General features: G+C 54.1%; 3 protein-coding genes across 6 annotated transcripts; 2 read left to right on the top strand and 1 right to left on the bottom strand.

Annotated features, from left to right (window-relative positions):
• The first annotated feature begins 329 nt into the window (after positions 1-329).
• On the top strand, positions 330-4,157 carry LOC122911575 (transmembrane immune signaling adaptor TYROBP). 3 transcript variants are annotated; one of them, XM_044256369.1, is made up of 5 exons: positions 330-477; positions 864-890; positions 1,043-1,177; positions 1,346-1,389; positions 3,931-4,157. In XM_044256369.1, exons 1-5 carry the CDS (start codon positions 393-395, stop codon positions 3,994-3,996), a joined length of 357 nt encoding a protein of 118 aa, XP_044112304.1. In that variant the 5' UTR covers positions 330-392; the 3' UTR covers positions 3,997-4,157. The 3 variants fall into 3 exon arrangements, with proteins under 3 accessions (XP_044112304.1, XP_044112302.1, XP_044112301.1); XM_044256367.1 differs by having other exon boundaries at positions 1,283-1,389; XM_044256366.1 differs by having other exon boundaries at positions 1,280-1,389.
• Positions 4,158-7,650: 3,493 nt separating this feature from the next.
• Positions 7,651-13,846, top strand: NFKBID (NFKB inhibitor delta). Of its 2 annotated transcripts, XM_044256365.1 has the most exons (12): positions 7,651-7,850; positions 8,541-8,641; positions 8,852-8,912; positions 9,310-9,509; positions 9,749-9,939; positions 10,021-10,126; positions 10,245-10,391; positions 10,507-10,558; positions 10,654-10,802; positions 12,429-12,545; positions 12,878-13,042; positions 13,188-13,846. In XM_044256365.1, the coding sequence occupies exons 4-12, from the start codon at positions 9,504-9,506 to the stop codon at positions 13,239-13,241; spliced, it is 987 nt and encodes a 328-aa protein (XP_044112300.1). In that variant the 5' UTR covers positions 7,651-7,850; positions 8,541-8,641; positions 8,852-8,912; positions 9,310-9,503; the 3' UTR covers positions 13,242-13,846. The 2 variants fall into 2 exon arrangements, with proteins under 2 accessions (XP_044112300.1, XP_044112299.1); XM_044256364.1 differs by lacking the exons at positions 7,651-7,850; positions 9,310-9,509 and having other exon boundaries at positions 8,555-8,641.
• Positions 13,847-17,411: 3,565 nt separating this feature from the next.
• Positions 17,412-26,276, bottom strand: APLP1 (amyloid beta precursor like protein 1). The gene is made up of 17 exons (XM_044256362.1): positions 26,130-26,276; positions 25,081-25,224; positions 24,198-24,330; positions 23,869-23,981; positions 23,513-23,646; positions 23,219-23,403; positions 22,631-22,761; positions 22,179-22,253; positions 21,260-21,418; positions 21,049-21,177; positions 20,085-20,184; positions 19,086-19,193; positions 18,808-18,831; positions 18,549-18,619; positions 18,252-18,314; positions 17,977-18,120; positions 17,412-17,863 (listed from the first exon to the last, which is right to left on the bottom strand). Exons 1-17 carry the CDS (start codon positions 26,274-26,276, stop codon positions 17,765-17,767), a joined length of 1,959 nt encoding a protein of 652 aa, XP_044112297.1. The 3' UTR covers positions 17,412-17,764.
• Between the last annotated feature and the right edge of the window lie 171 nt (positions 26,277-26,447).

Here is a 26,447-nt window from a genome sequence, read left to right as displayed (position 1 = left end):
TTAATCCATTCGCTCCCCACAAACCCCTACAAAATAGGCACTATTTTACTCCTTATTTTACAGATAAGGAAACTGAGGCCCAGAGAGGTTAGATGACTTGTTTAAGGTTGCCCAGCCAGGAAGAGGCAAAGGTGGCTTCAGTCATAGCTACTAACTTCCTGGTACACTGATGGCTGGCCCCCGATTGGGCACATGGACCCTTTCCCCTTTTATGTCCAGTGGTTAGGGGCTACAGCATGGCCCCCTGGGGGTGTCTTGGCCTGTTTCTTCCTGGCGCTATCTGTCTCTGTCCCTCCTCCTCTACTGTCTCCTCCTCCCTCCTGCCACCGCCCACCTCAGACTTCCTCCTTCACTTGGAGGCAACACCACATCCCACTGGCGCTTGGACTCCTATGTCCAGCGGTGTTGCCTGCGTCATGGGGGTCCTTGGACCTTCCACCAGGCTCCTGTTCCTGCCTCTTCTTCTGACTGTGGGTGGTGAGTTGGGGGCTATCAGAGCCACCTCCCGAGTCCCTGGGCTCAGCTTGGGGCAGAGCAGGGAGCAGGGTAGAGAGAGAACCAAAAAGCGAGATGGGGGAAAGCAGAGTCCCAGCCCCCCAAAACTTATGGCTGTCTCTCAGAACCTGAGACCCCAAGATGTGGCCTCTGATAGCAGCGGGGTGGAGGGACTCTACTGGTGTTGCAACAGGATAAGTCGGGGTAGAAGTAACACAGTCAGTGACCTTGACGCTGGCCCACAGGTCCCACCAGACACGGCTTTCCACTCTTATCTCCTGGCTCTCGGGACCCATCCTCCCCAGCTTCTGCACCCACCCTCCAGTCACAACTCCCTCCCTCAATTTACCTTCTTTTTCTCTCCTCAGGTTTCAGCTCTGTCCAGGCACAGGACGGTAGGCCTAGACTCTGTAGTCCCCCTCCCTACCTCCCAAAGAGCTCCCCATCTCTGTCTGTTCCCTAAGCTCTCCAAACCTTCCCCTGTTGACACATCCTCCCAGTTCCCAGCCCCCAGTGACAACCCCCAACCCCTGTCTCACATTCTCAGGATGCAACTGCTCTGTGATGAGTCCCGGGGTGCTGGCGGGGATTGTGCTGGGGGACCTGGTGCTGACCCTCCTCATTGCCTTGGCTGTGTACTCCTTGGGCCGGCTCTTCCCTCGGGGGCGAGGGGCTGTGGAGGGTGAGTGGGGCTGGAGGGGATAGCCTGGACTCTCTGAGGGAGGGGTAAGCTCCCAAGTCACAACCAGCCAAAGGGACAATGATGGAAGGGCTGATTTTGTAGCAGCAAAAGGATCCCAGTTCACCGCCTTAACTCTGCATTCTGCGCTACCCCCCAACCCCCCAACAGTGACCAGGAAACAGCGCATCACTGAGACAGAGTCGCCTTATCAGGTGAGAAAACCTCGCTTCTCTTCCTCACATCTCACTCCTACCCTGTGGGTGTCTGTCTTAAACACTTCCCCAGTCCTTCTAGAACCTAGACCCTAAAGCCAATTTCTCAGCAGCATTTCAAACCCTCAAAGACTCTTGGAGAGCATCTGTCCAAAACTGCTTTCTTTTCTTTCTTTCTTTTTTTTTTTTTTTTAAGATTTTATTTATTGGGGTGCCTGGGTGGCTCAGAGGGTTAAGCCTTTGCCTTTGGCTCAGGTCATGATCTCAGGGTCCTGGGATCAAGCCCTGCATCAGGCTCTCTGCTCAGTGGGGAGCCTGTTTCCCCTCTCTCTCTGCCTGCCTCTTTGCCTACTTGTGATTTGTCTCTGTCAAAAAAATAAATAAGGGGCACCTGGGTGGCTCAGTGGGTTAAAGCCTCTGCCTTCCACTCGGGTCATGATCTCAGGGTCTTGGGATCGAGCCCCACATTGGCTCTCTGCTCAGCGGGGAATCTGCTTCCTCCTTTCTCTCTGCCTGCCTCTCTGCCTACTTGTCATCTCTGTCTGTCAAATAAATAAATAAAATCTTTTAAAATAAATAAATAAATAAATAAAATCTTTAAAAGAAAAACTACTTACAAGATTTTATTTATTTGACAGAGAGAGACACAATGAGAGAGGGAACACAAGCACAGGGAGAGAAGATGGGAGAAGTGGGCCTCCCACAGAGCAGGGAGCCTGAGGAGGGACTTGATCCCACGACCCTGGGATCATGACCCGAGCTGAAGGCAGATGCCCAATGACTGAGCCACCCAAGCGCCCCCCAAAACTGCTTTCAATGATCAGTCATGACCTTATGCTCAGCTTAAAACGTGTGAGGAAATACAGGGAGGGCTTTACCTTCGCCAGGGCAAATGCAGGCCTTAGCAAGAAGGCAGGCATGGAATTGTTTGGGACAGGATGATTTCTGGGAGAAGCTCTGGAAAGGCAGAGGATATGATTCAGCCCTAATTTGGTAATCTGAAAAGAGAAGTTTTAGAATTTTTTGGAAGATCCTGTATCCCTCTGAGAAGCTGACGAAAGCGAGAGACTCCTCAGAAAAATCCACACAAAAATTTATGAAATTGTGAGTATAATCTAGGGGTGGTACAGGGATCTTGAAACCCTTCTTAAGAACCACCATGCAGGGGCACCTGGATGGCTTAGTGGGTTAAGCACCTGACTCTTGATTTTGGCTCAGGTCGTGATCTCAGGGCTGTGGGATCTAGTCCTGGCTGGTTCTGTGCTCAGTGGGGAGTCTGCTTTGGATTCTCTCTCTCCCTCTCCCTCTGCCCCTCCCCTCCCACTCTTGCTCTCTGTCAAATAAATAAATCTTTATTTATTTATTTTTTAAAGATTTTATTTATTTATTGGACAGACAGAGATCACAAGTAGGCGGAGAGGCAGGCAGAGAGAGAGAGGAGGAAGCAGGCTCCCCACTGAGCAGAAAGCCCCATGGGGGGCTTGATCCCAGGACCCTGGGATCATGACCTGAGCCAAAGGCAGAGGCTTTAACCCACTGAGCCACCTAGGTGCCCCTAAATAAATCTTAAAAAAAAAAAATTCTCCCCCTCCTCTCCTTCCAGGTGTGCACACACATTCTCTCTCTCTCAAGAAAACAAAACAAAAACAAAAACAAAAAACCTCCAATCAGAGGTATCTTTCCATTGCTTGCCTCTTTATCAATGCCTTTCTCAACTCTTTAGGGGGTCAAGGGCTCCTGTGAGAATCTAATGGAGGCCAAACAGACCCCTTCCCATAAAGGTGCATACCCAGACCAGTCATTTGCATATGATTTCAGGGACTCTGAGGGCTGCCTCTTGGGGCCATGAGACCCCTCTTCCCAAAACTGTAAGCCTTGTTCTGTGAAGTCTCTTACTTACTTGCAGCCACCTTTGCTTTGTGTCACTTGTGGATAAAAAGTCTCTTTGTAAAGCATAAGCCTCTTGAGTTTGGCTTTGTGAGGTCCAGAAGAATGAGGGAACTTTTCAGTCATCAGGGGCCGTGAAATTTTAGGGCAAGACATTATTCCAATTTATTCATCCTTAGGTGGAATTTGTGGAGCCCCTGCACAGCAACAGAGTTTACATCCTAGGAGATGGACCTGAAGCAAATTAAGAAATAAGATAATTTGAGGAGGAAATAACAACTGGTGTGACAGGGCCTGGAGTGTGTGTGTGGTGGGGAGAAGTTAGATGACAAAATCAAGAAACACTTCTCTGAGGAAGTGACATGAGCTGAGACTTGAAGGGGGAGAAGGAACCATCCATGGGAATATCCAGGAAAGCGGTGTTTGGGCAGAGACAACAGCTTGTGCAAAGGCCCTGAGGCTGGTGTATAATGATGAGGCAGAGGAAACAGGGAAACACTAAATGCAGTTGATTAAAATACAGATCTTTTCCATGGCTGCAAGGTTGAAGAAGCTGCTAGGAGCCACATAGGCCACAGGGAGAAGGTTGAATTTTTTTAAGTTTATTCAGTGGACCTTATGCACTAACGGTTCCCACCCTGTCCCTCCCATTAGGAGCTCCAAGGTCAGAGGTCAGATGTCTATAGTGACCTCAACACACAGAGGCCATATTACAAATGAGCCCACATTGCAGCAGTCAACAACCTGGATCCAGTCATTCCTGATGCCTCCCCAGCACCCTATTCCTACTCCCACCAAGATACAGATCCTCAGAGTGCCCTACCTGAGGGGTCAGACTTCTCTCCACTACTGCCCCCAAATAAACACGGCACACAAAAACACTGTTGAGTCATTCCAGATCTCTTGGCTGAGGGGGCAAGGCTATGTGGGGTTCTGGGAGATCATGGACCCAGAAACAGCTAAGTGGGAGGGAGGCTTTGGGCACCCTGGGATTCTGTGAGGAAGAATCAGAACCAGAGGTAGTTCAATAGCTTTATTCCACCCCAAAGTGGGGAGTGCGTTTCCTGTGTGGCAGCACACGATGTGGGATGAGAGGGTCCAACATCAAAGGTCTCACAGGGGGGTCAGCCCCTGCCAGGCATGTTAATGTAGACGTTGTCATCTTCTGGGGGTGGGGGAGAGAAAGCATGAGGCCTGACCACCTACCACCCACCCACAGCCCCACCTTCCTGGGGACCCCCTGCCTCAGGGGTTTCCTCCGGAGTTCCCCCCTGCACCGCCCCCAGGGTTTCCCCAGAATCTCCTCCAGGGCTTCCCTGGGGGACCCCTCCCTGGGGACCCCACCCCCGCCGCTCTAGGGACACCTCTCCCTCCGGGGCCCGCCCTGTCTCTGCCCTCACCTAGGGTGGGCCGGTGGCGCGGGCAAGCACACGCAAACACGACTGCGATGATGAACAGCGACACCAGCGCGTCGGCGGCCATGAGCCCTGCCAGCACTGGCAGAGAGAGGGACCCACATCCGGAACAGGAACCTGGAGGGTGGGGGCCAAGACAGGAAGGCGGTTGAGGGAGGTTCCAGACCCTCAGGGCTGCACTTGGGGCCAATGGGGCTGAGGAAGTCCCTGGAGGGGAGGCAGGAGTGTCTAGATACCCTGAGGTTGACTTGGGGATGAAAAGGGAGGTGGGGGCCTGGAGAGAAGCAGGGTGTAGGGTCGGGGGGATCCTAGCACAGAGAGACATACATGGTGCTTTGGGCATAGTGGGTACTCCCAAAGAAGGGTGGGGGGGGTGGCCGAGTCCTTGGGGCTTCATTTTGGTGATGAGGGCAGTGAGATGGGGACCCAGAGAGGACTGTAGATCCCCTGCGGGTTCTGATTTGGGGGTGAGAGGGGAGCTGGTGACCTAGACAGGATCCTCAGGCCACACTTCAGGGATGAAAGCAGTACCACGGCACAAGGGAAGGTACGCTAATTTCTCACCTGGGGTTATCAGAGCGGCAGCCACGGTGAAAAGAGAGGGAAAGTGGATTAGCAGGGAGAGGTGGTGTCCTGAGAAATAACCTCCATTTGGGAGAGAGCAAATGAGAAAAAGGCCAGAGAGATAGAAAATCAGAAGTGGAAGTAGAGACAGATCCAGCAGTGAGAAGGCGAGATCAACAGGCTCCAGACTCAGCTTCTCTCCCATAAAGAACCAGACTCTGCCTCCAAAATGGATCTCCAGGGAGGAAGGGGTCCTAGGAGGATGTACCCTTAGCACTCCTCCCTTCAGAGGCCACCCAAGCCACCCCTCATAGGGACTCTGCCTGCCACTCCCCCCGCCCCCACCCATAACCACTTTTGCTCACCTGGGAGCAAAAGAAGGAGCAGGATGACACCTGAAGGGGCCATGGTGGGCAAAAGGCTTTGGTCCAGAGAAGTCCTGAGGAACAGTGGGGGAGTAAAGAAGCAGAATAGCGGATGTCACCCTGCTGCTGGCAATGTCACCTGCTTCCTGTGTGAGGGTGTGTGTGGGGGGGAGAAGTAAAAAGTGGGTCCCTGTGACTGCCTTTGGGGATGAACTGGGGGTAGGGTCAGGCAGGAGAGGACGGATGGCCGGGGTTGTGGGCATTGAGGAGATACTGGGGATATTTGGGAGGTGGAACCAACAAAACTTGCTGGTCATGTATGTATGGGTGTGTATGAGAGAGAGGGATTCAGGATGACCAAATCTTCTGGGCTAAGCTACTGGAGTTACCGAGCATTCCTTGACAGATGGAGTAGGAGGGGAGAGTAGATTTAGAGGAAAGTGCCAAAGTCTTGGGACACCGAGTTGGAAATGCCTCCTAGATCTCCCTGCAGCACTGAATGACCACAGCTGCATCTGTGAATTTAGGGATAAGTTTCTGGCCTGAGATGTAAATTTTCGGGTTGCTGATTTATGAATGAATAAAGCCACAGGACTGGATGAGATCACCCAGGAAGTGAGTTCAGACAGAGGAGTACCCCTGGCCCCCAAGAATGGGTGAAGAGGTGGAAACAGTCCAGTTAACTGGGAAGGAACAATGTGTGAGGGAGAAGAATCAGGACAGCCCAAGTCTTAAAAGGCTGGGAGAAATGATTAACATGGCCACCGAGATGGGAACTGAGAACAAGCCTCCCCTGGGAATGTCAGTTGGCTTAAGGGCTGGGAATTCCTGTCCGCTTAGTTCACAGCTATACCAGGGCCCCCAGCAAAGGGCCTCCCTTGAAGTAATAAATAATCTTTAATGACGAATGAATAAATGAGAGCTGACCCCTGAACGAGGTGATGTGGGGAAAGGGAGAAATTTGAGTCTACCGATGTCACTCTTATCTACAAACCTTCCCTCCCTTGGGACTAGGAGTCCCGAATCCCAGCCTCCTCTTACCCTGGGACTAGGGAATACTTATTCCCTTCCAGCCCAGGCTCCAGAAATCAAAGCCTCCCCTTCCAACCCAGGCCCCAAGAATCAAACCCTCCGGTACCCCCTTGGACAGAGACCCAGAAGTCCAGGCCCCCAGTGCCCTCCTCCTTCAGGTGTCGGCAATCCCTGGCCGCTTCGCCCTCAGACCAAAGATTGGGGGCCCCCAGCTCCCTCTTTCCAGGTAGGAGGCTCAGGAGTCAGGCCCTCAATGTCAGCCCCGCCCATTCAGAGGCTGGGCTAGTTCAAGCGCGACGCGGGGACTCCCGAGTCTGTGGGAGGGGCCCTGCCCTTGACTGGGCGGTGCCAAGAAGTCCAGTTTAAAAACTCGCGGGGCACAGGTCCTAGATCGGGGACCCGGCGGCGGCTCCGCGGGGGAAGAGCGAGGCTGGCGCAGCGCCGAGGCCGCGGCCCTGGGGGCCAGCAATCCGCGCCACGGAATCCGCGAGGTAATGGAGGGGGTGGGGAGGAGAAGCATGCTCGGCCCCTTGGGAGAGCGAGGGCTGGGAGTCCGGCTCTCACGAACCTGCGGGACTGAGCGGGAGCATTAAGCCTGGGTGCTGCGAGTGAGCGTACTCGGTGTTTGAAGAGGGTAGGGGTCCGGGACTTCTGGTGGTGATGGAGGAGGGGCTGGGATTCTGGGATCCGGGGTCCTGGGAGAGTAAGGAACCGGGGATTCGGAATTCTGGGTCGGGGGGTGGGGTGAAAGGGCTGGGAGCCCCGACCCCTGGGAACTGTGGGAGGAGGGGGCTGGCGGCCCGGTCTCATAGCTCTAGAAAGGAGCTAGACGGAGTCCTGGGGGCGTGGTTGTTTAAAAAATCAGCCACGAGTCGGTGTGGGTAAGTAGGCGCTCTGCCGTAGGGGGCCCACGCTGGCCTTGACCCTACCCGGGCCCCGGGAATTCCCGAGTCGCCACCCACCCCGGGTCCCCCGGCGGAGCAGGAATTCCCCACGTGCGGGGATTCCGAGCGCTCCACGCCTGGCCGCGCGCGCCGCCTCCAAGAGGGACACCTGCCGCGCGCCGCCGAGAGAGGAAGGGGTGGATGGAAGATTCCCTTGCGTGAGCGCCGTGACGTCAGCACGTCGTATCTGGGCTGTTTCCGAGTCCGCCCTCCCCCGCTTAACCCTTCCTCTGCTGGAACCCGGGCTTGGAAGGGTGAGGGTTGAGGGTCCGGACTTCCGGGGTAGTGCGGACCAGGCTTCTGGAAAGTGGGATTCCCAGGTGCAAGGGAGGGCGAGGCTGAGGGCCCGGACTCCTGGGTCCTGGGGAAAGGGGTGTTAGGCTCTCGGAGTTCTGCAATATGGGGTCTGGACTCTTAGGACTGAAGAGGGGATGGGGTCTGGACTTCCGATCCCCGACGAGCTAGGGGGCTATTGATTTCTCCTTCCTTGGGGAGAGGGCCCGGGGACTCGGACGTCTGTTTTCCCGGGAAGTGTGTCGAGGGCAGAGAGGTGTTGGGAACCTGAATGTGCAAGTCTCCTGGGAGTGATTCCCAGCGACCCCCAAGGCCTCGGGACTGGGAGATCTGGGGGCTGGGATTTTTCACGGAAAGTGTGGGGAGGTGCTGCAGAGGAGCGCCCTCCACCCCCTTCCTCAGTTTCCACGACGCTGGTGGAAAGTTGGGTCAGAGGGGAAAGTGCGGAGCAAAGGGAAGGAAACGGCGGAGGCGGAAGCTGCACCTGAAAGCTAAGATTGGCTTTGGAGTTCTCAGGCGTCGTCAGTGTGCCAGTTTTTCCGCGCAGGAGGGTGAGGGAGGGTGCCCGAGTCCACTCCCCCGTAGTTGGGTGACTTAAGGAACTCTGATTGCTTCCCTCCCCTCTCCTTCTGCCCCCCCCTCCTCCGCAGTGAGCCGGAGTGAACGCAGCCACTGCCCATCACAGACCGTGAAGAAGCTCCTGGAAGAACAGAGGCGCCGCCAGCAGCAACCTGACGCTGGTGGGACACCGGTAAGGCCCACGAAGCCCTCTGAACTGTAACTCGTGAGGCCATGTCCTGTTGGGCAGATACTTGATGGCTTGTGAGCCCTTGATCCTCGGAGCAGATCAGAGGTGTAGTCCTGACTTAGATGCGCTGTGGGCAGGGCATGGATGCTGAGGGATTTGTCCCATAAATTACTCCTTGTTCCCTTTTTTTTTTTTTTTATAATCCCTCTACAGGGACAGTTTCCATCTCCCCTGGCCCAGTCCCTGACCCCATCTGTGAATGAAAGTGAGGCTGGTAAGTCTGGAAACTCACCTGGTTCCCTCAGCTCACCTCCCCAGCTCTCTTCAGGGACTCAAACATTCCAAATCTTAGAACTTTGGGGAACTTGGGAGTCAGACCCTCTTTCGGAAGCAGTTTGATCGCCCAGATTCTCTGGAGCCCATGGGTCTATGTACACAGTCCTTCAGTGTTCGAGGGGCCCAGGCTCCCAGCCTTTTGCAGCTCCTGGAGTCTAAGCCCTCAGCCCTCTGAGTCCCAGCCCTTTGGTGTCCCACAAGTACTAGCTCTCAGGACGCTGGGAGATTCCAGGCTCTCACCCCCGTCCTCCAGCCTTGGTCATGACTTCCCCAACCCTGGTAACCAGGCCTGCCCCTGCTCCTCCTCTCACACACAGGCCATTCTCGCTTCCCAGTACACCAAGAGACTGTGGGTTCTGGACTTGGCAGCCTGGCTCCCACCACGGGCTTTCCAGACTGGGACCCCAACACGCATGCTGCCTACACAGACAGCCCCTACTTTTACCCTGCTTCTGCTGCTGAAGGCTTCCCGACTCCTGACTTCTACCCACCCTCCGACCCAGGGCGGCAGTGTCCATTTTCTGTGGGGATGGAGGTGAGATACAGAGTGGAACAGGATGCTGAAGGGCCCCTAAAATTCCCAGTTGCCCTTGTGCTAGATTAAGAGCCCGTTCTTCAGATGGGCAAAACTGAGGCCCCAAGGTCCAAGGTCACTCGGTACAGATGGGGCATCCAGCCACCCTACTTGGCGCTCTGTGTGTGTGTGTGTATGTATATATGTCAGGAAAAGGAGTTCTCAGCTGATTGGCTCTGCCTACCACGTGTATCCTTCAGGACCCTCTGGATACCCGGCTGTATGGAGAAACTTCCCTGCCACAGGCAGGATCCTGGAGAGGTTCTGGACTCCCCTTAGGACCCCCGCAGTTGCCCCCCGTGGCCACCGGACCATCCCTGGACACAGCCCGTGCTCACATGCTGGCTCTGGGGCCACAGCAGCTGCTGGCCCAGGATGAGGAGGGAGACACGTGAGTATGGGGGTTGCAGTCTGCCTGTTCCTGGCTTAGCTGGGGTTCTGCACTCACTGCTTGTCCTCTACCTGTCCTCAGGCTCCTGCACCTGTTTGCAGCTCGGGGGCTACGCTGGGCAGCGTATGCCGCAGCTGAGATGCTCCAAATGTATAGACATCTGGACATTCGTGAACATAAGGGCAAGGTGAGGGCCAGGGGCCCAGACTGCTGGATTTAAAGGCAGGAGGTCTGGGGGCCTGAATTATTGGTTTTTCAGAGGGGAGGAGACCAGGGGCCCAGACTGACCTTCTTATTTCCTGCAGACCCCTCTCCTGGTGGCTGCTGCCGCCAACCAGCCCCTGATTGTGGAGGACCTGCTGAATCTCGGAGCAGAGCCCAATGCCACTGATCATCAGGGACGTTCTGTCTTGCATGTGGCTGCTACCTATGGGCTCCCAGGAGTCCTCTCGGTATGACCAGTGGGCCAGTGGGGAGAAGGGGTTGGACTGGTTGTTCAGATCCTGGCTTCCAGGGCTAGGAGGCCTTGGGAGACTCGACTCCAGCACTGTGCCTTCTCCTCCCCAGGCCGTGATTAACTCGGGGGTTCAGGTTAACGTAGAAGCCAGAGACTTCGAGGGTAAGCTGGGTGGTGGGCAGGGTGGGTGTGGCAGGTGGGGCTGGGTGGGGGGGGGTCGCCTAGGATGCAGAGCCCTCACCACCTCTATCCTGCAGGCCTCACCCCTCTCCACACAGCCATCCTGGCCCTTAACGTGGCTATGCACCCACCTGACCTATGTTCCCGGGTGCTGAGCACCCAGGCCCGAGACAGGCTGGCTTGTGTCCAGATGTTGCTGCACATGGGTGCTGATCACACCAGCCAGGTGAGCTGGGCAGTGGGCAGCCGGTCTCTAGAAGGGTGTGTGGGATGGGGCACCCGGACATTCAGGGCATTCAGACAAATGTTGACTTTGCCTCTGGCCAGCCATGTGAACTTGGGCACATGGCTATGTTTCCCTGGGCCCCAGAGAAAAAGATCACTGATCTTAGGTTGTACTTACTATTCATCAAGCATTGAGTGTCATGGATTAGCTAAACGAATCCTCACCGACCCCCTTTGACAAGTGCGCTGTTATTACTTTTACCGCTTTACTAAAAGAAACTGAGGCATAGGAGTCAAAAATCTTAGAGCTTGTAAGAGTCAGAGAGGGGATTAGAATCAGGTAGCCTCGTGCCAGAGAACACAGACTCTCTCACTCTCCTCTCTCTCAAATAAATAAAATCTTAAAAAAAATAAAAATAAAAAGAATTTTGAACACAGATAAAATAGAGAAAATAGTATATTCACAAAAAATTATGTCTTTAAAGTGAAGAACTCTTTTAACCTCAATACCATCATTTCACCTTAAAAAAAAAATTTAAACTCATAATATCAAGTATCCTGGCTGTGTTCAAATTTCTGATTGACTCTAAAGTGATATACATTTTTTTTAAAGATTTTTTTTTTAATTTGTTTATTTGACAGACAGAGATTCACAAGTAGACAGAGAGGCAGGCAGAGAGAGAGGGGGAAGCAGGCTCCCCACCAAGCAGAGAGCCCAATACAGGACTCTTTCCCAGGAACCTGGGATCACGACCTGAGCCAAAGGCAGAGGCCTTAACCTACTGAGCCACCCAGGCGCCCCTTTTATGTGGGTTTTTTTTTTTAAGATTTTATTTATTTGACAGAGATCACAAGTAGGCAGAGAGGCAGGCAGAAAGAGAGGGGGAAGCAGGCTCCTAAGACCCTGGGATCATGTCCTAAGCCGAAGGCAGAGGCTTAACCCACTGAGTCACCCAGGTGCCCCTGCATTGTTTTTTCATTAAAAGACCCAAATAAAGCCCTCATATTGCCATTGTAAGACTTTTAAAGGTGTTCTTAATTTAGAGCTTTCCCCCTTCCATCTTCTGGTCTCCTCTTCAATATCTATTTGGTGAGCCAGATAGGTTGTTTTGTCTTGTAGAAACACAGCATATTTTTAATGAGGGCACATAATAAGGTCCCACTGTGGAAAATATCTTTATTTGCTCAAAAATATGAAGAGAACAACTCAATATGGAAGTATGTATGGGTTTGTTGAGTCCCCTGATTAATGCTGTTCAAGTCCCATCCTTATAGATCAAGTACAGTCTGTGTGGGATGTGGGTACATTTTAGCATGCCTAATGGAATGTGGGGTGGCTAGGGCAGCTGCAAGTGCAGAGTGCCTTTGGAGGATTAGGTAAGAACCTTCTTCTCAAAGACACTTGGGCTGGAAAACTGTCAAAAGAAACATAGTTCTGTGATGCATATGATGCGAATGTTATCCCCTTAAAGGTGATAGTCTTGTATAGTGCACAACATAGATAACTGCGTAAGGAACCCCTGGGTGCTTGCAAAGGAGAAACAAGGTGTCTAAAGGCTCTTGGATTCCTTGGGAGGGGCTCTGGGTGTGAGAATTGGCCTGACCTCCACCGTTCCTTTCTCTACAGGAGATCAAGAGCAATAAGACAGTTCTGCATTTGGCTGTGCAGGCCGCCAATCCTACCCTGGTTCAGCTGCTGCTTGAATTGCCGCGGGGAGACTTGCGGGCCTTTGTCAACATGAAGGTGGGGACCTAGGTTGGAATGGGCAATTGTGTGAGATGTGACAGAGAAGAGCGGGGGGCTTGGAGAGGCCTGTGGGCTGTGGCAGTGGCAGGGACAATGTAGAGAACCCAGGTGGGGACCGGATAGGATGTGGATGGCTGTAGATGGCAGGAATGTATGGGACATAGACCGAGAGGTGTGTGGAATGTGATTGTGGAGGGGATTCTGGGATGTAAGTAGGGGCACATGGAATACGGCTGGGAAGGCAGCAGTGTTGGACTCTGGAGTGTACTGTGGAAGGCCCAGGCCAGCTGAGTCTGCATCTTTATCAGCCCTCCCCTCACTGTCCCCAGGCCCATGGGAACACAGCCCTCCACATGGCGGCTGCCCTGCCCCCTGGACCACCCCAGGAGGCCATCGTGCGGCGCCTGCTGGCAGCTGGGGCAGATCCAACATTGCGAAACCTGGAGAACGAGCAGCCTGTCCACCTGCTGCGGCCTGGGCCGGGCCCCGAGGGGGTGAGTGCTGAGCCCACCCTGACTGCAGAGTGGCCTCTGACCTAACGAGCTGAACCCCTGACCCTACCCACTCAGGACTTTAGAGGGTCTGTGGCCCTGGCCTCTCTTTTTAGCCTCCCTGACTTCTCCCCTGTCTTGTCCGCAGCTCCGGCAGCTGTTGAAGAGGAGCCGTGTGGCACCCCCAGGCCTGTCCTCTTAGGACTCAAACCCAGAACCTGGACTGATTTTCCAGTCCCCACCGTCCTGTGGGACAGCCAGCGTATGCTAATGTTGCAAATCCATGATAATGTATGTGGAATGTCCTGCCATCAGGGTCTTACATTAAAACCCCAAAATGGCTGCCCGGGTGGGGGATAAACGATCCCCAATATTTGGGGTGGTGTAATACCCCTACCCTACCCACAAGGAGCCCTCTTGATGATTTCTGTGAAATCGAGGCCCCTTGATTGTTTCTGTGAAACACCCTAGACCCCTAACCCTTCCTCCATTGGGATCTCCTGGGTCCTCCTCCCTTACTCAAGTCCAGTTCAACTCACCTAGAATCCCAGATGTGATTTCCCTACACAGTACTTGGGGTACCCCCAGAATAGCTTCAACTGTCACCTGGTAGAGCTCCCGAGATGACTCCCCAAACCCACACCATTCAGGTCCTTACCCCTGAGACATAGGAAGGACTCTTCCTAGATTGGAGTTCCCTAGGTCCTATGCTTTCTAATTCAGAACTCAACTGGCAGGGCCCCTATCCCAGATCTCCGCATTTCCGGTGAATCCCTCCCCTATCTGAAATGCGTTATTAAACTCAGTTTGGACTGCGCTGTCATTGTCTTAATCTCTGGGGGCATTGGTGTGGGGGAACGGCCGTGGTGCTTGGTTGAGGAGGCACGTTTGGATGACTGTGTGGGTGGGGTATGTAGCAGACTGGGTGCCAAGTCTGCATCCTTCACCCCGTCAGTACCTGGTGGTCTGACTGCCTGTGGACATCGTGAGACCACTGGTGCCTGCTCTCTCTTGGGTATGAGTCAGGTAGCCTTAAGTGCCAATGAGTTGATGGCCTTTCCCGTCTAACAGCCCTCAAACTTGAGACTGAAAGGAGATGGTATAGAAGGACTCCAGGTCCCTCACCTCTCTGTGAGGGTAAATGTGGAAGTGTGTATTCTACACATGCTCTCAGAATTCCCCAACAGAATTAAGCTTCAGTTCCCCGTACTGGTTCTGGCTTGATGACATCCTTTCCTGACTGCTTTCCCTTTTCTGTGCCCTTTCCCACCTCCCCTACCAATAGATTGTCCTCAAATCCTGCTTCTGGAGAGACCCAAACCACAAAGACTTCCCAAGGGCCCTTTCTCATAACTGCTCCACAGTCTCTGCTCTGGACTTCATCCCACTCTTATCACCAAAAGAGGCCCACTGAAAGCCCTCTGACTCATCTTAACCCCTCACTGCTCAGAGTCTCTCATAGACAACAAACAAGTCTACTTGGGGGCATGTACCCATGTCTCCATCCCAAAAGTGAAGGCTTGAAACAACCATCACTATTCGCTAATGATCCTACAGTCTGGGCTGGGCTCAACTAGACAGTCCTGCTTTGGTCACTCATGCAGCTGCAGTCAGCTAGGGGCCTGTTTGAGCTGGGCAACTTTGCTCACATGTCTGACAGCTTAGCTGGGACCACTGGGAGTGGGCCAAGCACCCTTCTCTCCATGTGGTCTCTCCAGGAACGTGGGTGGTTCCAAAAGGAAGTGTGCTAAGAGAATACGTACTTGCTTGCCTCACATGACATGACCAATGTGATGCTTGCTGACATCACATTGGTCAAAGTCATTCACATGGCCAAACCTAGAATCTGGGGAGGGAGCACTACTCCAGGGCTTGAATATTGGGAGGCGGGTTTTCCGGAGCCCCCTGTGTTAGTCTTCCACATTTACAGCCCTGTACCAGCATGCACTTCTCTTCTGAGGATGCACATTGTGGCAGCTGACCTGTGAAGAATTCATAGGAACGTTATTCCATAGATTCTAAGAACTTAACTGGAATGCATCTTACAGTCATTGTAGGGCAGTTTAGTTTCTGTATTTCTTCCTTTGCATAAAGGTATTTTATCTATCTAACTATCTATATACCTATCTGTCTTAGAAAGTGTGTGAGTGGGGAGTGGGGCAGAGCGGGAGGGAGAGGGACAAGCACACTCTGTGCTGAGTGTGGAGCCCAACATGGGGCTCCATCCCAGGACCCATGATCACGTCCTCAGCTGAAACCAAAAGTTGGATACTCTAAGGACTGAGCCACCCAGGTGCCCCCATAAGGCATTGATGGCATCTTAGAGCCTACTGACATATAAGATGTATATATGTATATATATATATACATATATATGTATATATATATAAAGATGTATATCCCAAGATGTATCAACAAACACATGCACACACATATTAAAAATGAAAGAATGAGAAAATGTCTCTAAGAAACTGTATTATTAAAAGAAAAATTAACAAATTGTTTTCAATGGGAAAAGAAGGGCAGCTTAATGGCACAAGAACATCAAATGAACAATAGCAATCCCCTGCTGGAATTCCAGTAACAAGTCTTTTTAAACAAATTACCCTAAGTATCACCGTTAATATGTAAACATTAGTAAGGAATCACACACTGAGCATACTGAGCAAAATGGCCTTTCACTTCCTGTCCCACGGGTTTGGAGCTCCTTATTCAGTTAGCCTGTTGATCACCCTTGACTGTGAAAACACAAAGCCAGCATTTCCCCCCTATCTGGGGTGCTAGCCATAGATTTCTGCTAGGTACAGTACAATGCAACAAAAGGTTTAACCAGTATCAGAATGATGTTGGAAACCGGGTTCTCCAATGAAGCTGTGGCATTGTATGCAACTTGCGTCATGTAGGCATTTTCTTCCCAATGTCTACTAAGTCTATATTTAATATACATGACTTGTAATTACATGTATATATTATGATGAGACACTCTGAGCTCATAGGCTCTTTGGAAGAAAATCTAATTCTAGGAGCTCCCTCCCTAGGCCATCTGCGATAAAATTGTGTACTAAGCTGACATTAGAGCATGACATATTACTGCCACCTGCTGGGAGGTTGTGTTAAAAGGGAAATCTACAGTGTGTAGAAAGTGAAAGCTATCACTTGGAGTTTTGCAGTGCACACCCTGAACAGCATATGGGACAGCCTCAAATTATTGGACAGCAGGTTAGCAAAATGAGTAAGAATATGGTTGCTGGAGCCAGGTTGTCCTGGTTGAATCCCTAGCTCTGACCCTTCCTAGCTGGTGACCATTGGCATGTTATGTAACTTCTTACCTCCATTTCTTAACCTATAAAAGGAAAGAGTGATAGTACCTCCTTCATGGGCTAGAAGTAATGATTAAGTTTGTCAATGTATGTAAAAAGCTCTGGGAGCAAGTGCCTGGCATAGGGTGAGTGACTTATGAGTATTTGCTGCCATACTGTTTTAAGATTGTATTTATTTATTTGAGAGACAGAAAGAGAGAGAGCATGGGGGGGGCAGAGGCAGATGGAGAGGAAGAGGTAGACTTCCCCACTGAGCAGGGAGCCCAATGCAGATTAGAGCCCAGGACCCTGGGATCATGACCCTGGGATCATGACCCAGAGCCGAAGGCAGACACTTAAGCAACAGAACCACCCAGGCATCCTGCTTCCATATTGTTTTAAAACTTTTTTTTAACAAATACTTATGAAATAGCAGGCACAGTTCTAACATCTCCACAAATACTAACCCTTTTAATTTCCATAACAACCCTCTTGGGGCAGGGAAAAGCATATGCAGATGGTTAACCCCAATGCCATAAGACGGGGTGCATGAGGGTTTAAATTCCAATAGGCATTTGCAGACATCATATTCCCCTCTCTGTGACACATAACTGGAATTTACACACTTCAGGGAGATTCCTATTGCCTCCCATACAAGGGATAAAAACTTGTAAATAGGAAGAGGGGTTCAAGATTCTCATTCCCTTCTTGGAATCGTAGGTTGGGGGTGGATGCTATGTGTGAATGAGTTTGAGGTGAATAGAAGGCAGGAGAAACTGCCAGAACACAGCTTCCTCGGAGTCTATCTTGGGATTTAGCAAATAGAGGTCCGAAGTAATAAACCGTTCAGCACCACGGAAAGCTCCTGAGTGGGCAAGGGGAGCCTGTCCAGTCTGGTCCCCGACCCCTGCACGCCAATCCCTGCCCTCCTACAGGCTCTGCCCAGATTTTTAGATCCCAGATCGTAAAGCTCCTTCCCATTGTTTGAGGAGGTGAAGGAGGCCTGGGCAGGGATCCACAGCAGCGTCCAGAGCTATGATTACACACCGATTCCCCCACAGAGACGCAGGATGGCATGGTGGGGGAAGGATTTTATTGGCTTGTTAGTGGGGAGCACATGGGAGGGTGAATTCTAGGGAACAACAGACACTGGGACCAAGCTGGTGGTCACCTTAAGGAACAATAAATTAACTTACAAAATAAATTAAAGTGAGGGAATCCCAAGCAGGGAGGCAGCTGGGAATATCTGGGGATTTCTTGGGAATGGAATTTGGAATTGGAAAGGGGAAATAAGAACTTCCAGCCCCCTCAAAAAGGGTGCGAAATGAACATTTTTGAGGCTCCCCACAAGGCTGGGAGTTGGGGTTCTGGGACTCCAGAAAGAGGGAAGGTCTGGGCTCAGCCAAAGGAGGTAAAGGGGGCTGGTTCAGGGTCGTTCCTCCAGGAAGCGGTAGGTGGGGTTCTCGTAGCCATGACGCTGCAGTTCCCGCAGCTGCTGCTCCTCCAGGGTCAGCATTGGGTCCACCTGCAGTAGAGGCCGGGAACAGAGGGGCATAGGGACCTGACCACAGATCTCACAGTTCCTTTGCGTCCAGGGTCTGGAATTCCTCCCCCATCCCATGTCTTTGTGTCTCTCACCTCCACCACTCCATGGCTGATAGCCCCATAGGGCTTCTTCCTGCGCAAGAGCAGCAGGGAGAGGACGATCAGGGAGCCCCCACCTGCTCCCATGATCAGCAGACCAGACACGGCCTCTCGGGACACTCCTGTCCCGGCTGGTGCCTGCGTGGAGAGGACATGGGGCAGAGGCCATCTCTGAGGCTCACCAAGGCCCTGTGTGGCTTTGGGAGTCAAAACCTAGCCACTGACTTCTGACCTCTCCCCCTAAGTCCCCAGAATAGTCCTCCTCTTACCAGCTCATCTCTCTGAATCTCCGATGAGTGGAAAGGAAAACCCCTTGGAACAGACACATTCACCTGGGGAAGCAGGAGGTGTCAGCGACTCAGGAGTCTGGGCCCGGCTTCCTCCGCCCCTGGGCCCCAGTAGGGCATCCCCCAGCCTCCTTCTTCCCTAGGATCCCGAAATCCATGTTCTCAATCCCTTCTTCCCTCAGACCAAGGAATCCAAACCCCTAACACCCTCCTTCTTCAGATGCTGGAGTCCAGGACCCCTCTCCCATTGACCCTCAGGCTCCCACAGGTCTGACTTACCTTTCGCTCATACTGCTCCAGGGGGGACATCTTCTCTTTCCCAGAGGATGCAGCATCTTGTTCTGTGGACCCTAACCCCCAAGTCCTATCTTATTCCTGAGAGTCGAGAATGGTGCTACGCCTGCCTGAGGAGGCGGTCAGAAGGGGCTCCGGACTCTACCCAGCAGGTCTGGAGTTCCCAAAGGATGGACCCTTTCCCATTCCGGGCTCAGGGACTAGCAGGATTTGGTGGCTGGGGTCTGTTCTGGGAGATACTCACCTTTCGGAAGGGCCATGGGGGTGTCTGCGGGCAGCCAGAGGAGGCAAGACAGGCAGAACAGTGAAGAAAGGAGGGCATCATCGAGGAAAGGGTGGAGACACACCCTCCCGGGGGCCAAGGCAGGAGGATCCCACAGACGTCTGCACAACCTTAGACATCTGTTCCTATCCTCTCCCACTCACTGTGTTGGTAAGACACCCCCAGACTTTAGGGGATTAGCATGGAGGTTGGGTGCCTGTCCCCTAAAGTCTGGGGCTATCATATTTGGGTTAACTCACCATCCTTGGAATCCAGAGGCTGAAGCCCACCCTTGTCCTCACTGCTGCCCGCTGGGGCAGGGGCTTCTAATTCATTGGGATCCAGGTGCTCAGAGTGGAAGAGCTCCTCTGAGGGGAACATGAGGAAAGGAGGTTGAGATCATGAGCCTAGGGATGCCTCAAAACAAAGCTGGGGGAACAAACGGCAACCTAATAGCAGAGTGATTGGGGATAGCCACAAGTATGATCTGGGAAAGTGGGGAGCTAGATGGAGACACCCCTGGCAGGGAGGATTGAGGTTGAAGTTTCAAGAGAATGGCTCCTTCCTTCCTTCTTTCTTTACTTCCTTATCTTCTTTCTTTCTTTCTCTTTTTCTTTCTTTCTTTCAGATTTTATTCATTCAGGGGTGCCTGGGTGGCTCAGTGGGTTGAGCCTCTGCCTTCAACTCAGGTCATGATCCCAGGGTCCTGGGAGTGAGCCCCGCATCATCGGGCTCTCTGCTCAGCAGGGAGCCTGCTCTCCCAGCCCCCTCTCTCTGACTGCCTCTCTGCCTACTTGTGATCTCTGTCTGTGAAATGAATAAATACAATCTTTTTTTTAAAAAAAAAAGATTGTATTTATTCATTTGACAGAGACAGACACAGAGAGAGAGGGAACACAAGCAGGGGAAGTGGGAGAGGGAGAAGCAGGCTTCCCAAGAAGCAGAGAGCTTGATTATGAGCCTCAGTCCCAGGACCTGGAGATCATGACCTAAGACAAAGGTAGATGCTTAACAACTGAGCCACACAGGCACCCCAAGAGAATGGCTTCTTTAAAGAACAGGGTTAGGTGTGGAATATCCAGTAAAAAGTCACAACAGATCTGGGGCTGAGGTAGGTCACAGTTTCTGGTGTTTGTTCTCTCATGGGGGGGGCCTTGCCTTCGAGTCTGGATTGGGTTTGCCACTTGCTTTAACCAATAGAAGGTGGGCCCCTGCCTTAAGAAGCCCTGGAATGGAAACTGGGGATCACAGGCACTCACGGATCTGGGGCCGCAGCTCCTGAGCCAGGTGGGGATTCTGGTCAAGGAGCCCCAGGCTCTGATTCATCCTTTCTTCAATGACTTGAAGGTGGGTCTGCACCTGTGGAGGAGGATGCAGTGGGGAGAGATAGGGAAACTGAGGCAGGGTGAAGCAGGAAGGTCAACAGGGTCCAAGGAAAAGTAGCATACGTGATAGACAGAAAGTAGGGCTCAAAGGCCAGGAATTGGGCCACAGGAGGAAAAAAATTGAAGGAGGAGAAGCAGAATAAAAAGAAAAGGAAAAGATGTACAGCAGACAGGAAGTGAGGGGCCTGGAAAAGGAAGTAAGGCCTGGAAAAGGAAGGGAAAGGAGTGGTCACCAGGAAAAGTGCCCAAGAGACAATGTAAGTCCAGGATACAAGGAATACGGCACGGAAGACAGGAAGTCAAGGTGAGTGAGAAGGAGGAGCAGAAAGTAGGGTCTGAGGGATAGAAAATGAGGTTTCAGGGGTTGCAGAGAAGGAAGTGGGATTAGGGGGTCCTATGGAAATGATGTGGCTCAAGGGCAAGACTTGGAGTTCAAAAGTGTGGAATGGAGTAGTCAAGACACAAAGAGAACATCCAAGAGATAGGAATTGGAATCTGAAGGCACAGAACAAGGTCTGCAGGGGACACAAGTGGGGTGAGGGAGAAGGGAGAGCAGATGGGCAGGAACAGGGTGCAAGGCCCAGGAGGGGGATTCTGGGAAAAGAAGTAGGAATCCAAGGGACAAGATGGGGGTCAAAGGCACAGGGGTGGTGGTGGGGGAGTGGGGGTGAGGGCAGAGTTCCAGGGTCTGAGGAGTAGGGATCCAAGGGTCTGGAAAAGGTCCTAAGGCACGGAGGTGGGGGTTGCCAGGGATAGGAAGGGCATCTTGAGGGATGGGGTCCTAGACACTGGGGTCGGAGGGCGAACGGGCTGTTTGGGGGCTGGAAGGATCAGAGACCTGGAAGCGCATCTGCTGGGCCTTCTCAGGGTCCACAGCTGCCACGTGCTGGTAGTGCCGCAGCGTGTGCCGCTGCTCCTTCTGCTCCGCCCGCAGGTAGCGCCGCAGGGCCAGCAGGACGCGCTCCGCCTGCGGAAGGGAGAAAGGCTGCCTGCCGGGGCCTGCCCAAGACCTTTCCACCCTCTGGCCTCCGCCCCCTCAGCTCCCACACCTGAGGCGGATCCCCTTGCAGCGCCGCCAGGAAACCTTCCAGGGCCGCCCGGCGCTGGTCGTTTATAAGGGCGATGACTCGGGTGGCATGGGTCTCCACCAGGCGCTGTCGCTCCCCAGACACCTGCTCCTCCAGGGTCTGCAGGATGGACTGGAAGTGCTGGCGAGGGGGGTGAGCACAGGGCCAGAAAAGGTGAAGACTGGTGAGAGTCTGGGGCAAATGAGTAGAATCCACCCTAGGGTGGGACTAGGTCCCAGGACACTGACTGGAAGGGGTAGGGATACTGGACCAGGCAGAGCCAGGCAGGACCAGGCCAAATGGGAGCTGATCTGAGGAGGGAAACAACTGGTAGGAACAATCTAGGAACTGAGCTGGCTCACATTCAAGGGAAATACTTTCCAAGTATTATGGGATAGGGAAGGCTTTAGGCCTGGGTAGGGCGAACTGGAGATGGTCTGTGCCTGCTGAATAGGACAGAGAGGAGTGGAGCAAGAGTCAGGGTGTGGGGCTAACCCCAGCCAGGGCTAAAGGTGACCGGTGAGTCATGAGGCCGGGCCTACTGAGCCAGGATTGAGAAAAAGTGAGATTAGAGGGGTGGGACTAGAGTCAGGGGGCAGGGCCTGAGAAGGCCCTGGGTGCATCTTTAGGGGCTCAGCTGGGGAGAGGAGCATAGAGCCGGTCCTCAGAGGTAAGCATCAGGTTAAGAGGAGGCTAAACATGGTCAGTCTGAGGAGAAGAGAAAGGCCTGGTCAGCCATAGGCCCAGAGAGGTGGGGGCCAGATGGAAGGGTGGGGCCAGGAGAGACCAATATAGTAGGGGTAGAGCTGAGGGAGGTCGGACCAGGCCAGAACCAGGCTGAGACCAGGTGTGTCCCAGGTAGTGGGGTAGGGTGAGTAAGACCCACTGGAGGGTGTCCTACCTCGTTCAGGGCCTGTCTGTCAGCCTTGGGCAGGTTCTTGGACTGGTTGTCTGCCATAGCCCATTCACGCATCACCTGGGGTCAAGGGGAGCTTCAGGATCCTGGAATCTTCCCTGCTTTACCCAGTGAGTACCCCCAAACCCTCTTCAAGACTCTGGAGGCTCCAGATCCCTTAGGTTCCACTGGCTCTCCGGTTCACCAGAGGTTGAGGCTCAGAAGGAATTTAAAGTAGAAGAATACAGTGTACCAGAGTTTTCATAGAATCTTGGCATCTTAGTGGGATTCTAAGTGGGTCAATGATCCCTGATCATTTTAGAGGTGGTATTGAGGGCTAGGGGTTGCTGGGGGCTTGAGGAGTCTTTGGAGGCAGCCTCAATATGCGCCTGAGGAATTCTGTGTTTATTTAGGGAGTTCTGTGTTGTGGGAAATCCTGGGGCTCCCAGGATCATTACCTCATTAATCTGGCGCATCCTACGTTCCTCCAGGTCCATCTTGGCCCGCAGGAACCCCTCATGCTCGCTGATTTCTCCAGGCATGCCAAAGTACACATCCACACCATCCGTGGGCCTCGCAGTGGTGGTTGCTGCAAGGCCAGGAATCAGGGAATCAGCTTGAAGCCCATCGCCAGGTCACCTTCCCTTCCCAGAGAACTGCATTTCGCAGAGCACACTGGAGGCCACCGTGTGTCCACATAACCATAACTGCTGTGAGGCATCGTGAGAGATCTAGTTCTGAACTGGGCCTGTTCTTGCAAAGCTTAGGAATCCATTACACCATCCTTCAGCCTTCCCCAAAAGAACCCTGAGGAACAACCAGATGGCTCCTCCACCTCTAGGTACCCCCAAACCATCTTCAACCCTTTGTATCCTTCACAGGACGGCCCTTCCTTTTCTTTATCCGGAGTTGCTCCCATCCCTTCCATTTCCCTTAGTTGGGTCTCTCCCCAACAGTTCCCTCCTAAAGATACCCCTACACCAAGGCTCCCTCAAATCATCCTCCATCCAGGGCAGAGGGAACTAGGGGTCCAGAGACTGTCTCACCTTTGCTGACCCCTGCAGGGCTGTAGGAGCTTGAGGGTAGAATTCTTTCCTCCTCTTCTTCCTCTTCAGCCCGTGGGGGCTCCACGAAGTAATCATCCACTGGCTGTAGGAAGGAGTCCTCCTCTTCCTCCTCCTCACCGCCTTCTACTCTGCCCCCTAGGGGCCAGGACCGGGTGGAGGGGTCACTGAGGGAACAGAACACTCAGAGCAATGAGAATCTGACCTGTGCCCCCAGACTTTTGTTTCCTGCCTCAGGAGCCTTGGGATGGGCACGGAGGATTCCCTCCTACTCACCCAACTGCTGTCCCAGACGGATCGGGGGTCACCGGAGGGGGGCAGCACACATACTCCACACCTCGGAACCGATCTGTGCCACAGGGCAAAAGCATGCCGGAGCCATGCAGGATGAGGCCCTGGGAACTGCAGGCCTGTGGGAAGAGTAGGCCCAGATGTCAGGATTGTGGGTTAGAAGAGGATAGAGGGGAGCATGGATGCCTAGATCTTGGGGACTGATGGGGCTGGAGCCTGGATTCTGTTCCACTGGGAAGAGGGGGCTGAGGTCCAGACTCAGGTTCTGGAGGGGATGGGGCCTTAGGGGACTGAACTCCTGGGTTCTGGGGGGTGAGGATGGGATGGGCCAGGGTTCTGACCTCCTGTGCCTCCTGATGCCTCCGGGTTGAACTCTCGCACTGGTCCATGCGCTCCTGATGCAAGAATCGGCAGCCTTCAGGCACCAGCAGGGCCTCGCTAATGAATTCACCTGCTGGAGAATGGGGGCACCACAGTGAGACCTTCCCACAGACATTAGCTCCAACCTCCTCAGAATCCAGGCATTTTATCCTCGAAGGTTTTCTGCCCCACTCTGGCACCAGACATCCAGATACCTAATATGAACCTGAGCCCAGGGCCCAGAATCTCACCCCTGGGAGACACCCCCCCACCCCACACTTCTAATCCCCTCCCCCAACCTGTGACTCACGCAGGCAGCGGAAAGGCACAACCTGGTGGTGGGGGTGGGCACAGCGGCCACCCCGGGCACCTCCGCACCAGCGCTCAATGGGGATGGCCTGTGTCACCTGTTCCACACGTGCAATCTGCAGCTCCGGGTACATCTGGGGGCACCGGGTAGGGGCGATCAGCTCGCAGCCTCGCCCCTGCCAGCTGTGCTTCTCCACTGCCCATGTCCCTTTTCAAGGGTCTAATGATCTCCCTAGGCTCTGCTTCTCCGTAGAACCGGTCTTAGATATCTAAGCCCGCCAGGCCCCCTGGCCACGCCCCCAGTAGCTTTCCCTCAGAAGCCCCGCCAACCACCCAGAGATTTAATACCCACCTCTCTTCGTGTCACCTCTGTCCTCTCCCCCAGTAGGTTTGGCCCACCTTTAAGCCTCACCTCTTCCTCGGTTTGGCTTCTCAGGAAGCATCCCTTCTTTCTGTATTAGAACTGCCTTTTTGTAGTTAAGCCTCCTAGCTTTCCTACTCTCATTGGGCCCCACCCCTTTTCCTATCTTTCAGTCCACAATATCTTTTTCTTAGTCCCGCCCCTCATTTGGCCGCGCCCACCTTTACCCCTATTTTTGAGGAGCCCACCACAGAGTTCTAAACTCCGTCTCTTCACTAGATACTGTCCTTAGCTGGCCCTCTTTGCCCAGTTCTCCTTTCCTGACCTAGTTTCTCAAAAACAGGTCCTGCCCTATCCTAAATGTGCCTCTTTCTTGGCCTCGCCCCCAGCTCCTGCTGCCTACTTAGATCCCTCATTCTCCTTGGACCCTGCCTTTTGTACCACTAGCTCCTTTTGCGCGACGCGGTCCAGTCTCGGAACCCCTTTCCCACTGACCACGCCCCTCTCAGTAGGTCCCGCCCACCTGTCTGCAGTATTCCAGCACGCGTTGCGGGTCCCGGAGACAGCGTCGGGAGCGTTGTGGGTCTGGCTCCCAGCGGCCGGTGCGCAGGTCCCGGTGAAGCGTTAGGTGCCCGCATAGTCCGGCAACCTGGGCCGACCCCGGGGCCTGAAGGTCGGGTCGGAGGGGTCAGCGAGGGCCCCGGGACGTTGGCACGTGGGTCCCTCGGACCTTTGCTCCTTAGGACCCAGAGGTTCAGACTCCCAACACCAGCCCCCTTCACAAAGCATCGCGTACCCGCCTCCTAAGAGGTACTGTTCCCCGGGAAACAGCTCCCACAGGGCGGGGGCGCCCCAGCTCTCCTGTTGCTATGGCGACCCGGGTCCCCCGGGAGTCTCGCGGCCTTGTTGCCGCGGAGACAGGCTCCGCCCCCACCCGGGCGCAGCCGCACTGGAGCCCGAAGGGGTTAAAACTGAATCGCGGGGGAGGAGGCCAGAACCCAGGCGTTCTGGCCCCTCCTCCCTCCATCCCTAGCTCAGGGTCCCATTCTCCAGTGCAAAGACGACAAGGCCTGGCTTCAGGGCCCTGCAGGCCTGGACTCCAATCCTTCCAGGGCTGGAGAGCTACATCCTGGGTTGGGGGTCGGAGGCTGAAGACCTAGACTCCTGCGTTCTGGGAGGCTGCGGGGGCCCTCAAATGGGTCCAGAGGATGCAAGGGGCAAACATTCTTGGATCCAGGTGTCTTACTGTCTGGTGGGTCCCGTGTTCAGGTGGGAAGGGGTAGGGGCTGAGTCACCTAGGTCAGGAGGGTCTGAGGGGGCTAGACTTTCGGGACCAGCGGCTCTGGAACAGCCAGTTCCTAAGCCAGGGGCGGGAGGCAGCTGGGAGGACAGAAGATGGGGGAGCTGGGGCCAGAACTCCTGGGTTCATGAATGCCTAGTGCAGTTAGGGGCGTATAGGGGCCGGCCCCTTGGCTGGAAAGACTGCGCTTTCTGCCCTGGACGTGTCTGTGTCCGGGTCCAAGGCCCGGTCCCGCCCCTTCCCCCATCCCCCAGGACCCGGCCGGGCCTCACCTCGGCCGCACCGGGGCTCCCACCGGCCAGGCTCCCGACGGCGAGCTGCGCGCGCAGAAGGAGCAGCAATAGCGGCAGCAACAGCGGCAGCGGCGGCGGGCCCCGGAGGCGGCCCAGACCGCGAGCGGCGGGGCTGGTGGGCCCCATGTCCCGGCCCTCGCGCCCTCACGTCCCCTGCACTCCCGCCCGGCCCGGCCCGGCCCCAGCGGTGACAGGAGCTCCCAGCGCCACCGCCGCCGCCGCCACCTCCTCCCGCCGCCCCCGGGCTGCGCCGGCGCCGCCAGCCCCGCCCCACGCCGGCCCCGCCTTCCTAGCCAG

The sequence above is a fragment of the Neovison vison genome, chromosome 7, assembly GCF_020171115.1.
Source record: "Neovison vison isolate M4711 chromosome 7, ASM_NN_V1, whole genome shotgun sequence".
Lineage (NCBI taxonomy): Eukaryota > Metazoa > Chordata > Mammalia > Carnivora > Mustelidae > Neogale > Neogale vison.
The sequence above is the reverse complement of the archived record's forward strand: the minus strand, read 5'-3'. Positions and strand labels throughout refer to the sequence as shown.